At 44.1% G+C, this 17,576-nt stretch overlaps 1 protein-coding gene across 1 annotated transcript; it reads right to left on the bottom strand.

Moving 5' to 3' along the window:
• Positions 1–12,678: 12,678 nt before the first annotated feature.
• Positions 12,679–16,036, bottom strand: LOC123640903. Its single transcript, XM_045555385.1, has 3 exons — positions 15,736–16,036; positions 14,650–14,874; positions 12,679–13,056 (listed from the first exon to the last, which is right to left on the bottom strand). The coding sequence occupies exons 1-3, from the start codon at positions 16,034–16,036 to the stop codon at positions 12,890–12,892; spliced, it is 693 nt and encodes a 230-aa protein (XP_045411341.1). The 3' UTR covers positions 12,679–12,889.
• Positions 16,037–17,576: the final 1,540 nt, after the last annotated feature.

Raw genomic sequence — 17,576 nt, 5'->3', positions numbered from 1 at the left:
ACAGTTCATCCAGGTTTCAATGGAGGGGAAACACCCTCTGCCTCTTCAAGAGGGAGTGTGGTGAGGCCACACTGCAGAGAAGCATGTGAGACAAAGAAATCGTCATGGCCATCTTTGGAAAGCACTCTGTCCCCTCACTCCCTTGTCACCCTCAGCTCGCTGATCATCCTTATCTGGCAGTTACCTATGAAGGATCACTGGTATCTGAGGGTTCTCACTGGCCTGTCCTTTTCATGACCCCAGTAAGATTAGTTCTTCCGAGGACTTCTGGTTTCTCTCCCTGCTCATTGCCTCTAGGAGAGCCGGGATTTAGACTGAAGGAGACAGTGGGAGCTTTGACAGTCTCTGCAAACCCGGAGGAGGGAGCTTGGACCTCCTTTTAGTAACTAACTTAACATTTAATGGGCTTCGTTTTCAGCACGGCAGCCATCCAGCAGCAGAGGCAAAATAAATATACAGTCTCTCAAAATACAAAGCTCTCTAAATATCTCAGAGATTTGTGTCTCTAAAATATACAAGTCTCTAAAACCTGAAAAGTCACAAAACATGTTACTTGCAAATTGAGCTGATTCAATAGTACCAAATCACAGGATGTTATGAGAGACAGTTAACACTTCAAAGTGCATTTATGGCATTTTGGTGAAATACCTCCTTGAGCTGAGGACCTTGTACTTTTTGCCCAGGGAACCTACTATTGATGATCAGCTACAGGAAAATTAAGGATAAATTAGCTCTGCGGGAGAAGAAGCACAATGGGGAGAAGGGAACAGAGCCGGGGCCCAGAGAGCCACCCTAACCAGCGGGCACCATTTCCTAATTCTCTGGGCAAAAAAAAATCCCCTAGGTGCCCTGAGTGCCTAGAGGATGAAATTCTGCTTATTTCCATTTGGCAAAAGGCTAAAAAGACCCTCCTGAAAGCTTATGTTATGGGGTTGCAACATTTAGAGCTATTTCACTGGTGTCTGAATCAAGAAATTGTTTGTTTTGTTTGTTTGTTTTTTTGAGACAGGCTCTTGCTCTGTTGCCCAGGCTAGAGTGCAATGGTGCAATCATAGCTCACTGCAGCCTCAAACTCCTGGGTTCAAGTGATCCTCCTGCCTCAGCCTCCTGAGTAGCTGGGACTATAGGTACAGGCCACCGCTCCCAGCTAATTTTTCTATTTTTTGTAGAGACAGGGTCTTGCTATGTTGCCCAGGCTGGTCTCCAACTCCTGGCCTCAAGCAATCCTCCTACTTCAGCTTCCCAAAGTGCTAGGATTATAGGTGTCAGTCACCACACCCAGCCCAGAAATTTTTAAAATTTGACCTAGGTAACTATTATAATTTAATTTTGCTTTTGGTGGATGTAGGAGTCACATGAGGAAAAGCCCAGCTTTTTCAGGTACTTATTGGTGTTAAATCGCAAGCACCTTCGCATACCAGTGTCTCCTTTCACTCACACCACTGCCATGCTGGGAGGCAACACATGCGCTTCCAATCCCTAATCCCATTTTAAAAAATAGAACACTCTTTCTTTTTAAGTTGCCATACTGTTGCTTGTTCCTCAAAGAACATGAGTTTTTGTGAGCGTTTCACCTGTTTTTATTTCAGTCTTTTGCATCCCTCCTGTGGCCTGCGAGGCAGCACTAGGGACAATGTGTGCAGTATGGGAACGTGTGCAGGCAAGTTCCTCACAGCTCATAGGGCCTGGCTCGCTGGGCTGGAAATCTTTGCATATTTGATGGGATGTCATAGGTCTGAGGTCTAAGGGCATAGGTGGGAAGCTCTAAGGACAGAGTAGAAGAGAGCTTGAGAGACATAATTTTTCCCAAGAAGGAAGGATGAAGGGAAGATGAGATGTCACTTCAGTATAGGACTAAACTTACATATGAAATGAACCCCAGTGGAAGAAATGGCATTTTGTTATATGTGAATCCACAACAGCTTTGTTCGTTGTGTGCAGTTGGATGTGAAAATCCTTATATGCTGATGTTCTCATCTTTAACATGAACGTGAAGATTTCGTGTCTGGAGGATTGAGTTTGAAACCAACAAGTGAATTAGGAAAGACTTAGGTTTTCTTTATTATATTAAAAAATACCAGTTATATTTGGTAATGGCACTTTTGAATAATTGTGGGGTTATTGCTCATATAACATTCATTTCTCCAATTTTGTGATCCCAAATCTCTAAAGGATACTGCCCTACTCCATTCCTCCGACACAGCGTATACAGACACTCTTTCAATCTTTATTCTTTAAGACTATAAAGATGGGCCCATTATTATTATTTGCTATCAAAGTGAACCTAAATTTTAAACTTGACTTCAACTGTAAACTTCATAGGGACGGGGAAATGTAGTACATGGCACACAGGCTCTGATATTGGGCTCTAGAGCCAGAACATTGGGGTTCAGAGATCTATATTCCATCCATTACCTACATGATTTGGGGTAAGTTCCTTAATTCCTTTTGGATCTCAGTTTCCTTATCTGTAAATGGAGATGTAATAATAACATCTACCCCTTAAGGTTCTAGTGAGGGGACTTCATTGACTTAATAAATGTTTTTGCATTTGCTAATTTTTTAAATTGGCAAATTATAATGGTACATATTCATGGAATACATGGTGATGTTTTGATACATATTATGTATAGTGATCAGATCAGAGTAATTAGCATATCCATCATCTCAAACATTTGTCATTTCTTGGTGTTGGAAACATTCAATATCCTCCTTCTAGCTGTAACCACAGTCATCCTACGGTGACATAGAATGCTAGAAGTCATTTCTCCTAACCAGCTGTAATTTTGTATCATTTAACAAATCTCTCCCTATCCATCCCCTCTCCCTACCCTTCCTGGTCTGATTTAACAAAATTTATTGAACACCTATTATCTGTCAGACTTTGAGAATACAGTGAACAAACTTTCTCTGGCCCCCTTTCCTGCTTTATTTCTCCTTTTGTTGATTTAATTAGTTTCTGTCTCCCTGGCCCCATGTTAAAGAAAAGACAGCAGCCTCCAAATGGAGTCACTCATGCTAAAGTGCTACATCACCAAACTGAAAACTTACAAGTTGTTCACTTGTAAGATCTGGCCTTCTAAGACATCAGGAGAGAGACAATAGCCAAATCCCATTAAGCCAACAAGATTTCACTTACATCCCTGGAAGGAAAGTAACCTTGAAATGACTAATCCACTATTTGTTTCTTGTTCCTGCTTCCTCTGCTTTTTTCTGCCTATAAACCTCACATGCTCTATTCAGCTCATTGGAACTTCTTTCTATTTGTAGACTATATGATGCCCAGTTTATGAATCTCTAATAAAAGCCAATTAGATCTTTGAAATTCAATTTGGAATTCTGCTCTTTGACAGCTTCCATCACCCCCCAGAAACCTCTTGAGCACAGAGACCTTGCCTGTGGTGTCCATGACCCCAGGGCTAGTGGGTGGCACACAGTGGGAGCACACACGTGTATTTATGGCAGAATGAGTGGATGGATGGGTTGGTGAGATGCTTCCTTCTGAAAACCTAGCCTTTGAAATGCTCCCCATCCAGGAGGCAGGTGAGGTGCAACCCTCTCCTCTCCAGTATTCTTTCTCACTGTCCCTTTGCACTGCCTTGGCAGGTGAGATGAGAAGGGCCAAGGATGCAGCTCCGCACTGCAACTGCTGATGCCTGGGAGAGCCTCGAGTGGGGCAAGCATACTCTTTCTTGTTTTTTCCTTTTCTCCTCCTCTTTGGGTCAATGTTTTCTCACCTTCAGAGTGGGAAGATCAAAGACTTGTCTGAGTCCTTGGCTCTAGATTTGTCTAATCTAGACACAAGGCATTCTTTGCAAGGTCCATTATCTTTCTCCATATTTGGATTGAAGTCAAATGAATGTCGGTTACCTACCATTATCCTCTGGGCGTGTTATTTTCCTTACTGGACTTTATAGGGAAGGGTGGCTTGTCAAGAACATGGTTAGCTGTTCAAGGTGCCGAGGTTCCCATTCCCTCTATTGTGCTAGGCCAGTGCTTCTCCAGCTCAGGTTCTGCCAAACACTGGTCTTGCAATATGCTCCATGAAAGCAGCACTCCATACTTTAAAAATTTAGGATATTTTAGGAAGTTTAAGAAAAGCTGCATTCTATATTGGAATGTCTCGAACAATGTCAGTTTATTAAAGGCTCTGAAATGTCCTGGAGTAAGGGGATCTATTTAAAATTATTTAACCCAGTCTATAAAAAACATTTTGACCTTGGAAATCTGTGTTTGCTTGCAGCTAATGGCCTGCAAAGTGCACTGTAGAAACAATGTGCTTGGCAATGAGAAAACATTGCAGCACAAGACCTAGCCACGGACTTCAAACTCTGAACATATTGTTTACGATATTTTCAGCTGTGAGAGTTTGCCAGGTTATGGGAGGAATTATTGCTTTTTATAACATTTTGGTGGATGCATGCACACCCACACATCTGAAAATATTTTTAAATATGTGTTCTTAACAATTAATAGTATCTTGAGCTTTTCCACAGAGTTCTAAACTTTATGTTCCAGACCCACTGGAGCTGGACTTTGCTGGTCAGCTTCTTACACAGCTTAGACTGCATGTGATCAGCTTAGCAGCCTTTTACAGAATAAAACGATTTGTTCTGTAAAATTTGGATTCAGTCAAAAGGCTGCACTCCAGGATCCAGAAAGGCACATAGGGCCCCAAGGCCAAGGCCACAGGTTCCTCACCCCTACTTAGGAGTATATATTCTTATCTCTGTCTTTTTTAGGCTCTGCCTAAGTAGCCTCAAGAGCTCCAAGACATTGGTATAGTTTGGAGGCCTTGGCTTACCCATGAAATTAAATGGTTCAGGAATCAGCTCTGGGTGTGTTTTTCCTTCTGTTATAAATTGCGTTCCTGTTACATTACCTTAAACTAGTCATATTTGATGGAATGTGTGATAAAAAGCTAGTCTCCTGCTCAAATATATATATTTTTTGGAATTTCTGCAATAAGTTTATTAGGCTTATCACTACAGACTTCATTTTCTTTAGATAGTATATTTTATTTTATTTTATTTTATTTTATTTTTCAGTTTTAAATCTTTTATTTCCTGGGTCCTTTTTCTTGGGTGGCTTCCTCAATATGCTGGAGCATATTTTCTAATATCTTCTTTTTTTTCTCTATTTTTTTTATTTCAGCATATTATGGGGGTACAAAAGTTTAGGTTATGTATATTGCCCTTCCCCTTCCCCCTAGTCAGAGCTTCAAGTATGTCCATCCCCTAGACGGTGCGGATCACACTCATTATGTATGCATACACCCATCCCCTCCCCCCACATCTGCCTGACCCGCGATTAATGTTACTTCTAAATGTGCTCTTAGGTGATGATCAGTGAAACCAATTTGATGGTGAGTACATGTGGTGCTTATTTTTCCATTCTTGGGATACTTCACTTAGTAGAATGGGTTCCAGCTCTATCCAGGACAATACGAGAGGTCCTATATCACCATTGTTTGTTATAGCTGAGTAGTACTCCATGGTATACATATACGACATTTTATTAATCCACTCATGTATTGATGAGCACTTGGGTTGTTTCCACATCTTTGCAATTGTGAATTGTGCTGCTATAAACATTCGAGTGCAGATGTCTTTTTTATAGAATGTCTTTTGTTCTTTTGGGTAGATGCCCAATAATGGGATTGCTGGATAAAATGATAGGTCTACTTGTATCTGTTTAGGGTATCTCCATATTGCTTTCCACAGAGGTTGCACTAGTCTGCAGTCCCACCAGCAGTGTATGAGTGTTCCTATCTCTCCGCATCCATGCCAAAGTTTATTGTTTTGGGACTTTTTGATAAAGGGCATTCTCACTGGACATAAGTGATATGTCATTGTGGTTTTGATTTGCATTTCCCTGATGATTAGAGTTGTTGAGCATTTTTTCATATGCTTGTTGGCCATTCTTCTGTCTTCTTTTGAAAAATTTCTATTCATGTCCTTTGCCCGTCTTTGATAGGGTTGTTTGATTTTTTCTTGCTGATTTTCCTGAGTTCTAAATAGATTCTAGTCATCAGCCCTTTACTGGATGTGTAGCATGCGAAAAATTTTTCCCATTCTTTGGTTGTCTGCTCTTGTGACAGTTTCTTTGGCTGTGGAGAAGCTTTTTAATTTAATCAGGTCCCATTTATTTTTGTTGTTGATGTGATTGCCTTTGGGGTCTTCTTCATAAATTCTTTGCCTAGGCCAATGTCTATAAGAGTTTTTCCCACATTTTCTTCTAGAATTCTAATAGTTTCACACCTTAGATTTAAGTCTGTTATCCACTGTGATTTGATTTTTGTGAGAGGTGAAAGCTGCGGGTCTTGTTTCAGTCTTTTACATGTGGCTATCCAGTTTTCCCAGCACCATTTGTTGAATAAGGAATCTTTTCCCCAGTGTATGTTTTTGTCTGCTTTGTGAAAGATTAGATGGCTATATGAAGGTGGTCTTATATCCAGATTCTCAGTTCTGTTCCACTGGTCTGTGTCTCTGTTCTTGTGCCAATACCAAGCTGATTTAATAACCACAGCCTTGTAGTGTAGTTTAGTCTGGTAAATTAATACCTCCCATTTTGTTCTTATTGCCTAAAATTTCTTTTGCTAAATGGTGTCTTCTCTGGTTCCATACAAAGCGTAAAATTATTTTTTCTATATCTGAGAAAAATGATGTTGGTAATTTAATAGGGATTGCATTGAATCTGTTTTGTAGATCTCTTTGGATAGTATAGACATTTTAACAACGTTGATTTTTCTGATCCATGAGCATGGTATGGTTTTCCACCTGTTTACGTGCTCTGCTATCTCTTTCCTCAGTGTTTCATACTTCTCCTTGTAGAGGTCTTTTACCTCCTTAGTTAAATGTGTTCCCAGGTACTTTATTTTCTTTGTTGATAATGTGAAGGGTATTGAGTCTTTGATTTGGTTCTCAGTTTGACTGTTATTGGCATATATGAATGCCTCTGATTTGTGTGTATTGATTTTGTATCCTGAGACTTTACTGAATTCATTTATCAATTCCAGGAGTCTCTTGGTTGAATGCTTAGGGTTTTCTAGATACAATGTCATATCATAAGCAAAGAGTGAGAGTTTGATATCTTCTATCCCCAGTTGGACACCTTTGATTCTGCTCTCTTGCCTGATTGCTCTCGCAAGGACTTCCAGCACTATGTTGAAAAGCAATGGGGACAGTGGACAACCTTCTCTGGTTCCAGTTCTAAGTGGGAATGCTTTCAATTTTTCCCCATTCAGTATGATGTTGGCTGTGGGTTTGTCAAATATGGCTTGTATCATTTTTAGGTAGGCCCCGTCTATGCCTATTTTGTTAAGTGTTCCTATTTTTTTTTTTTTGAGACAGAGTCTCGCTCTGTTGCCCGGGCTACGGTGAGGGTGAGTGACGTGGCGTCAGCCTAGCTCACAGAAACCTGAAACTCCTGGGCTTAAGCGATCCTACTGCCTCATCCTCCCGAGTAGCTAGGACTACAGGCATGCGCCACCATGCCTGGCTAATTTTTTCTCTATATATTTTTGGTTAGCCAGATAATTTCTTTCTATTTTCAGTAGAGATGAGATCTCGCTCTTGCTCAGGGTGGTCTCTAACTCCTGACCTCGAGCGATCCACCTGCCTCCGCCTCCCAGCGTGCCAGGATTACAGGCATGAGCCACTGCACCTGGCCAAGCGTTTCTATTATAAAAGGGTGTTGAATTTTGTCAAATACTTTTTCTGCATCTATTGAGAGGATCATATGGTCTTTGTTTTTGCTTCTATTTATGTGGTGAATTACATATATAGATTTGCATATGTTGAACCATCCCTGCATCTCTGGGATGAAGCCCACTTGGTTGTGATGGATTATTTACTTGATAAGCACCTGGATTTGATGTGCTAGGATTTTATTGAGAATTTTTGCATCTATATTCATAAGGGATATTGGTCTGTAGTTTTCCTTTTTTGTTGCGTCCTTTCCTCGTTTGGTAGCCAGGTTATGTTGACGTCATAAAATGTGTTGGGGAGGATTTCGTACTTCTTGATGTTGTGGAATAACTTTTGTAGGATAGGCATCAGTTCTTCTTTGTAGGTGTGGTAAAATTTGGATGTGAATCCATCTGGTCCGGGACTTTACTTTCTGGGAAGGTTTTTCATTGCTGTTTTGATTTCAGTTCTTAATATTGGTCTCTTCAGAAATTCTATTTCTTCCTGGTTGAGCCTAGGGAGGCTGTGTGTTTCTTAAAATTTGTCCATTTCCTTCACATTTTCCAGTTTGTGTGCATAAAGGTTTTTGTAGAATTCATAGATGATATCTTGTATCTCTGTGGCATCAGTTGTAATTTCTCCTTTCATGTTTCTGATGGAGGTTATTAGAGATTTTTCTTTTCTGCTCTTGATTCATCTAGCCAAAGGCTTGTCAATTTTGTTTACCTTTTCAAAGAACCAACTTTTTGTTTTATTAATCTCCTGTATAGTTTTCCTGTTATACATTTCATTTAGTTCTGATTTGATCTTATTAATTTCATTTCTTCTGCTGGGTTTGGGGTCAGTCTGTTCTTGTTTCTCCAGCTCTTTGAGTCTATTCATTAGGTTGTCTGTTTGTAAATTTCCTATCATTTGGATATAGGCATTTATGGAAATAAACTTTCCTCTCAGGACTGCTTTAGCTGTGTCCCACAGATTTTGATAACTTGTGTCTTTGTCATTTAGTTCAAAGAATCTTTTGATTTCTGTCTTGATTTCCTCTTTTATAAAATAATTATTCAGGAGAAGGTTGTTTAGCTTCCATGACTTTGAGTACAAATGAGAATTTCTGTTAGGGTTGATTTCTACTTTTATTCCACTGTGATCTGAGAAGATGCATGGTATAATTTCTATTTTTAAAATTTTTTTAAGACATGCTTTGTGTCCTATGATATGGTCAATCTTAGAGAATGTCCCATGAGCTGATGAGAAGAATGTACATTCACTGGATTTTGGATAGAATGTCTTGTAAATGTCAGTCAGGCCCATTTGTTCTAGCATTCTGTTTAAGTCCATTTTTTCTTTGTTTATTTTCTATTTGGAGGATCTGTCTTGTGCTGTCAGTGGGGTGTTGATGTCTCCAGCTATTATGGTGTTGCTGTTTTTCATTTTATTTACATCAAGTAGGGTTTGCTTTATGAATCTAGGTGCACCTAAGTTGGGTGCATACATATTAAGTATAGTTATATCTTGTTGTTGAATTGTACCCTTCACCAGTATATAGTGACCATCTTTGTCTTTCATTATTTTTGTTGATTTAAAACTAAGTTATCTGAAATTAAAACCACCACACCTGCCTTCTTTTGGCTTCTGTTTGCTTGAAATATCGATTTCCACCCTTTTATTTTCAGTCTAAATGCATCTTTGCAGGTTAGATGAGTTTCCTGGAGATAGCAGATACTTGGCTTGTATTTTTTTATCCATTGGGCCACCCTATGTCTCTTGAGTGGAGAGTTCCAGTCATTCACATTTATTGAGAGAACTGATAGGTTGGGTACTTTCTGTTCATCCTGTTGGGTAGAACTTCATTGCTGTTTTCTCTATTGAGCCATCGTGATATCTGGCCTTTGATCTTTAGCTTTTGAGTAGTTTTACATTCATGAGTGTTTCTTGTGCTGGTCCGTGTGCAACTCTGTTTTGAGTACTTCTTGGAGGGCTGGTCTTGTCTTGGTGAATTCCCTCAGTCTTTGTTTATCTGAGAATTTCTTAATTTCTCCTTCATATACAAAACTTAGCTTTGCTGGGTACAAGATTCTAGGCTGGGCATTATTCTGTTTCAGAAGAGTGAGAATGGGGCCCTAGTCTCTTCTTGCTTGTAAGATTTCTGTTGAGAAACGTTATTGGGATGGGCTTTCCTTTGTATGTTACTTGTTTCTTTTCTTTTCTTTTCTTTTCTTTTCTTTTCTTTTCTTTTCTTTTCTTTTCTTTTTTTTTTTGAGACCGAATCTCACCCTTTGCCCTGGCTAGAGTGCCATGGCATCAGCCTAGCTCACAGCAACCTCAAACTCCTGGGCTTAAGCAATCCTTCTGCCTCAGCCTCCCAAGTAGCTGGGACTACAGGCATGTGCCACCATGCCCGGTTAATTTTTTCTCTCTCTCTATATTTTTAGTTGTCCAGCTAATTTCTTTCTTTTTTTTAGTAGAGACAGGGTGTCACTCTTGTTCAGGCTGGTCTCAAACTCCTAACCTCGAGCGATCTTCCTGCCTCAGCCTCCCAGAGTGCTAGGATTATAGGCGTGAGCCACCACACCCGGCCTACTTGTTTCTTTTGACTTATAGCTCAAAGAATGGCCTCATTAGTGAATATTTTGGTCAGTCTGATGACTGAATGATGTAGTCTCTTTCTATTTGCAATGAATCTCCTAGGGGTCCTTTGGGCTTCTTATACCTTTATATCTAGATTTTTAGCAGGGCCTGGGAAATTTTCCTCAATTATATCTTCAAATAGCTTATCCAACCCTTGCGTGTTATCTTCTTCACCCTCAGGAATACCCATAACTCTCATGTTAGACTTCTTCACATAATGCCATGTTTCTTGCAGACTTTGGTCTTTTCTCTTATTTCTTTGCTCTATCTCTGTGACTGACTTATTTAATTGGAAGGTGTTATCTTCAATCTCTGAGAGTTTTTCTTCTGTTTCATCTACTCTGCTCTTTAGGCTTTCCACTGTGTTTTGTAGTTCCGTGAATGAATTCTTCATTTCCAGGAGATAGGTTTGATTTTTCTTTAATATTTCGATTTCTTTAGTGAACTTTTTCTTCCAAGTCCTGGAAATTTTTTTGTGGTTTCTTTGTGTTGGTTATCCATTTTTTCTTGCATAGCATTCAGTTTTCTGATGATCCATGTTTGAAATTCTTCTTCTGTCATTTTGGTGTTCTGAGTTTGGTTAATGTCCATTGCTAGAGAGCTGGTGTTTCTCTTTGGGGATGTGCTTTCCATTTGATTCTTCATACTTCTGGAGTTCTTTTGCTGATTCCTTCCCATCTGGATCAGCTGCTGCTTCTTGCCTTTAGATTTTTATTTGGATGATAACTCACCCTGTTTAGTCTCTGAGCCACTAGGTGCTGTTTGTGGGTGAGATTTGACCACACCCTATATGATGAGTCAGTAGATGTAGTAAAAGGGTATGCAGAATGATCTCCCTGTCAGTAGGTGGCACTTTATGGGAAGGGCTGGCTGCACTGTTGTTTTTGGGTCCTGTAACCAGCTCTCTTTCCTCTGGAGAGACACTCTAGTGCCTCACGTGGTGGGTGGGGCCCTGAGACTTCCAGGTGTGTCCTTAGTCTGCACCTCAGTGGGGGCAGGTCAGGGAGTGAGTCTGGACAGAGCGGGGTCGGGTGAGCCTGCCCGCAAGCCTCCACAAATGCTGTCAGCAGGGGTCAAAGATCTTTTCTTGGCCCCTGGGCAAAGCTGCCAGGGAGGTGCTGAAATGGCCCCTCTCAGCAGAAAACTCTGCATGTGGGGGTTGGGCTGTCTGAGACCTATAGTCTAGAGCAGACATGGCTCCTTTCCACCCTCCCCTATTCTGCAGTTTCTCTCGGGCATCTGCCAGCAGGCAGGACCTCAAGCCAGTGGATCCACCCTGGCTGTCCTGCGGGCCAGGAGGTTCCCTGCCCAGGATCACAGACTGGGCTGAGTGAACAGTCTTCCTGTGAGAGGAAGGTTGCCCCTCAAGCATGCTGATCTGCCCCCGATGGCACACACACTCACTAGGGTTGTTCACAAATAACCCTTCTGTGCCCCTGGGCAATGTGATCAAGACCTGGGTGTACGGGATCTGGTCAGCAGGCCTGTCCCCTGGGCCCTGGAGATTAGTCCTTGACCCTTCCAGGGAGAGGAGTGCTGGTCTCAAGCCACCCATGGGGTGCCCAAGCTGGATTGATGTCTCTCTGCCTCAGAATTTGCCCCGCTCTCCTGGAGTCACCAGGCAAGCAGTACCTGGCAGGGTGGGTGGGAGAGGAGCTCACAATCTCAGTACCCCTGAGTCTGCTGTAGGTCCCCAAAAGGAAAGGTCCCATTCCCTGCAATTGCCTCCGGGTGGTGGCTAAATTGTCTCTTTCAGGGGGCCACAGGTAGGGAAGGGGAAGGGGCGAATGAAGCAATATGGCGCCTGCCAATCTGCTCGGGTCTGCAGACCGGGAGGTGCCCCAAGGGAGCTGGGAGCCTGGTGCCCTGTCCACAAGAGGCTCATGGCTCACTGGTGGTGGCCGTCTCTGGGCTGGTGTGGGCAGGTCTTTCCACACAGGAGCCCACCCACAGTCCCAGATGCAAGGGAGGGGAAATGTAGCTGCTCCACCTATACGGTTTTTTTGATTGGCTGGCCCCAGAGAAAGAAAGACGAGCAGAGTGGAAAGGGGCAAGCAATGAGGCTTTATTGGGGTGCTCCCAGGCGAGGTTCATGGGTCCCAAGAGAGGGGGCCCAAGAAGTCCCATCGCCCAGCAGTTTTGAGTGGGCTTATATGTATTTTTAGGGCTGGGGATGGGGGTTTCTTTGGTGGGAAGATTTATGGTGGGGAGAGCAAGGAATTTTCCGTTGTAGTTTTAGGGTGGATATTGAGAAATGGGAGGGGCTGGTGGTATGTGTGGACTGCAGGAAACGTGACTTTGATCAGGGTAACCATCCAGGTGTGGTCATCCTTTAACTTAGCTGGGCCTTGCAGGCATTGTTCTCGGCAGGTCTCGTGGGCTTCTTTTTCCATTAGGGAGGGGAGGGGTGCCTGCCACCAGCCTTACATTCCAGCCTTTTAGTGAGAATAGTGCATCTTGGTCTTTCTGGCTACTTCCTACTTTTGAGGGGTGTAGTGGGGCCTATGGGTTGGAGTCAGCTGGTGGAGGGGTGACTGGAAGGGGAGAGTAGGGGTGAAGAAGTATCTGATTTACTGTCACTCTGGATAATTCCTGCAGGCGGTGTTGAAGAAATAGGCTGGATTTGTTGATGTAGTAGCAGCATTTCTCTGAGTCACCAGGCTGTATACCAGTGTTAGAGATATCAGAGTAGGTTTCCTGCAGCTGAGGCAGATATTGGTCTGCGTGGGCATGGAGAAGTTGCCTGAGGAGAGAAAGATGTGGGAACTAGGAGGCCAAAGGTGGGGGATGGGCTGGAAAATGATGGTCAATGAGAAAAGGCCAGCTGTACACGAATTCGAAATGTCTGTGAGGTGGCATATGAGTGAAATCTACTTGCCAGTTTTCTCCGGGGAGGTGACCACATATCTGATAGGTGGACATGGGGTCTTTGAGGATTAACAGAAGCACAAATGTCATAGGCTGAGTGGACAGTTTTGATGGGGGAGTATAGAGAAGGGAGTGAAAATAGAGGCTGTAAGAGGTGGGAGAGGCCCTTTGTGTCAATCTGAAGTTAGGAGTGGACCTGGCCAATGAGTTCCAGGGCCTGTGCCTTAGGGAGAGCCAACTTGCCATCCTTAAGAAGGACCTTCCCTTTGGTGGTGGTTGATCCCCCTTGGGCGAGAAGGCTGTTGCGCTCCTCTGGAGTGTAGCAACGTTGTAGGGAAGGAATGGAAAGGAAAAGAAGAGGAGCCAGACTAGGGTGTTTTGGGGATGTTAGGCTGTGGGCGACAGTATTAGCATAGTTGTTTCTCTTAGTGACAGGGGGCCGGTCCATCTGGTGTCCTTTGCAGTGAATGATAGCTAATTGGGTGGGTAACTGAAGGGCCTTGAGGAGATGGGAGATAAGGGTGGTGTTAATAACAGGGGAGCCCTTGGTGGAGAGAAAGCCCCATTCTCTCCATATGGCAGCATGGCAGTGAGCTATCATAAACACATACTTAGAGTCCATGTAAATATTTACAATCCTGCCTTTGGCTAGGTATAAGGCTCGGGTGAGAGCAATGAGTTCTGCCTTTTGGGAGGTGGTGCCCTTCGGAAGTTGGGAGGCTTCTATTATCTGAGAGGCAGAGACAATGGCATAATCTGCCCGGCATTTGCCGTCCTCACCTGTGATGGAGCTGCCATCAACAAAGAAAGTTAAGTTCGCTGTAGGAAGTGGCTTGTCTGACAGATCGGGTCTAGGGGTAGTGGAGGCTTCAACCGTTTCCGAGCAGGAGTGTGAGGACAGGGTAGGCAGGGAATGGGGAGCAGAGTGGCAGGGTTTAGAGTTGGGTATTGAGATAAAGTAATGGTGGGATTTTCTATAAACAAGAGATGCAATTCCTATAGTCTAGAAGGAGTGAGGAGGGCTAAAGAGTTGTGAGTTAGAAGGTCCTGTAAATGGTGGGTGGAGAAGACATGTAAGTCCTGTCCCAGGGAGAGTTTAAGGGCCTCCCTGGTGAGAGTAGTGGCTGCAGCTAAGGCACGGAGACAGGGTGGCCAGTCACGGACTGTAGTGTCCAGCTGTTTGGATAAGTAGGCCACTGGGGTGGACATGGGAGTAGGTCCCAGAGGTTGGGTGAGGATGCCAAGGGCCAGGCCCTGGTGCTCATCTGTGTAGAGATAAAAGGGTTTTTCAGGATGAGGGAGTCTTAGAGGGCATACTTGTAAGAGAGAGTCTCAAAGTTTTAGGAACGCACGGCAGACAGCCTGAGAGTTTAACAGAGGGCCAGCGGAGGCATCACGTGCTGCCTCATAGAGGGGTTTGGCAAGGAGAGAAAAGTTTGAGATCCAGTGTTGGAAGAAACCAACGAACCTGAGGAAGGACAGGATTTGTTCGGCAGTGGTGGGTGACTGGAGGTCGCGAAGAGCCTGCTGGCGATCAACAGTGAGATGAGGGGAAGTGGGGGTGAGACTAAGTCCAAGGTATGTGACAGTAGGCTTAGACAGCTGAACTTTGGAGGGGGCCTGTCATTGACATAGTAGCAACATTCCTTCTGAAGGATGATGCAGGTCCCTCCTTTTTCAGCTGTCAGTAGATCTAGAATCAAAAAACTTTTGCAGTTTCAGAGAAAACCAGGATTTCAAGAATACCTTGTGATTTTAATCTAACCTTTTCTCCTTTAATTATAGCTGACTCAACCATACACAAAACGCTTCCGTAAATTCCCTCCACGAACTCCATCACAACCTACACAGACTATTTACGACATATTTGGGCTTTTTTTTTTTTTTTGTCCTAAATTTCCTCTTTCCCAAATAACCAGCCATTCTCTTCCAGGACAAAAATTCACTACACAAGATCCTTCTCTACCAAATCATTCCCTCACTGATCTTTCTTAACAAAAATACATTTCCATGTTCATAGTCTTTCTACATCTTTTGTTCCATCTTACCAGTTACCTTCTATCTCGGTTTTATTTTTCTTCCAAATCCATGGTTTGAATCAAGTTCTAAATAACCTCTGAATTAGACAAAATTACATACATAACTTCTTTAATGTAAATTCAGGGGTCTACCAGTTCAGATGGGAGAGGGTATGTAGGGCTTGGTAAAGTGGGAGAGGCTGTAGGGGGGGCTGAGGAATCTGGAGAGAGACAGAGATAGAGGAAGAAGGGCAGAGGCCCCGGAGGAAAAGTCGAGGGTGCTGTCCAGGTTGGTTAATAGGTCCTTTTCCAATAGTGGAGCAGGACAGGAGGTCATGATAAGGAAAGAATGGATGATGTCATCTATCAGGTCATCTATCAGGAAGGTTAGGGGACTGGTGGTGGTGGGGGCACTGAGATGGATTGTCGTCAATACCCATGGCCAACACCTGGGAAGGATAAGTAGGGCCCCAAAAGGAAGGCAGGACAGAGTATGTAGCCCCCGTGTCCAGAAAGGACACTGTCTTACCTGCTACCTTGATTGTTACCCTGGGCTTGGCAAGGGTGATTGGGGTCACTGAGTCGGGGCCTCTTCAGTCTTTGGCAGCCAGACCCAAAACTGCCATCGGCAGGTTTAGAGATGGAAGGACTGACTCTCCGGACATTTGTCCAGGGGCAGTCACTTTTCCAGTGTCCCTCTTGACCACATGCTGGGCAAGGAGTGGTGGGTAGATGTGGCTGTTGGCACCGGTTGGCCCAGTGGCCTTCCTTACTGCACTTGAAGTAGGTGTCTGGTGGAGTGTGGCTGGTCGCCTTAGACAAGGTCGATGGTTTCATGGGTTCTGCCAGCCGCAGGGCTGCAACCAAAGCTTGAGATTGCAGGTGTGCCTTTTGGCGGACATGGGCCTCCTTTTGGGGCTCTGCCTGTGTTCATCTCAGGAATTAAAGATTTTAAATGCCATGTTCACCAGGTCTCAGATAGGGGTCTGAGGGCCCTCCTCTGCCTTTTTGAGTTTCTTTCTGATGTCAGGAAAGGACTGAGTAATAAAGTGGGTTGCAACGACAGTAGTCCCCACAGGGGAGGTAGGATCTAGGCAGGTATATTGGATAAGGGTGTCTGTAAGGTGGCTGAGAAAGGCCGCAGGGTTTTTGTCTGCCCTTTGAGTGATTTCCTTATCATAAATTACAGTATGATTTGCCGAAGCCTGGAAGCCGGCAGGGACACACTGCAACATGTGGTCCCACCATTTCCTGCCCTCCTGCCCAGCTGGGGTGTCGAGTTGATATTCCCACTCTGGCTCTTTGCGAGGGACAGCCTTGGTCCCCACTGGCATAGAGTGGTCTGTAAGATGGACTTGGTCAGCATGTCCCTGAGCCGCTGCCCAGACGCGCTCCTTTGCATCAGTAGTAAGGGTATAGGAGAGTATAATAAAAATGTCATGCCAGGTAAGGTCATATGCCTGTGTCAAGTAGAACTCTTTGGTATAGGCTACAGGGTCATTAGAAAACGAACCTAGGTGCTTTTCAATCTGGGAAAGGTCAGAAAGGGAGAAGGGACCATGCACCTGTACAACCCCCCTCAGCACTTGCCACCTCCCGTAACGGACAGAGGAGGGACTGGTCTGAGGGATTTGCATGAGAGTGAGCGTGATGGCTGATGGGAGACATTGGCGGCGAGCGGCTGGGTGGTGGGGAAGGGTGATGGGGTACATCTGGGTATGGTGGAGGTTGAGTGGGGGGAGAGCTAAAAGAGCCAGGTGGATCAGAGAAAGCAGAAGGGGCATCTGAGGAGACGCCTAGTGGAGAGTTAGAGGGAGAAGAGGCGGAGGGCGGTCGGGGATCTCGCGAAAGGAGGACCTGTGCAGGGTGACAGGACAGACAGAGAGAAGGATGGGAGCACAAACAGAAAAAGGCTTGGACATATGGGATCTCCGACCATTTGCCGTTCCTGTGACAAAAATTACCAAGGTCTTGTACAATATTGAAATTGAAAGTCCCATTCTCAGGCCACTGGGAGCCATTGCCCAATTTATACATTGGCCAGGCAGTATTGTAGTAAAGAATGAGGTGCTTGGGCCGATGTCTAAATCCAGGGCCTTCAGATTGGCCAGCAGACACCCTAGGGGCATCTCACAGGGAATTATGGAAGATTGGCTACCCATATTGCCTCCACCCAGATGGGGAAACAGCCAGGAACAGTTTCCTGGCTATGGAAGCAGCAAAAGTCTGGGGGGATGTCTCCACCAGAGACTAGTGTGCCAGTATGGAAAGGGGTGAGAGGAATTCAGGCATCCCCGAATAGCCTCAGCCCCTGGAATGGGGGAACCTCCGACATGGGCCCACGGTTTTTGGATGGGAACAGCTTCCTAGAGGGAAC

Source organism: Lemur catta, chromosome 1, assembly GCF_020740605.2.
Source record: "Lemur catta isolate mLemCat1 chromosome 1, mLemCat1.pri, whole genome shotgun sequence".
NCBI lineage: Eukaryota > Metazoa > Chordata > Mammalia > Primates > Lemuridae > Lemur > Lemur catta.
The sequence above is the reverse complement of the archived record's forward strand: the minus strand, read 5'-3'. Positions and strand labels throughout refer to the sequence as shown.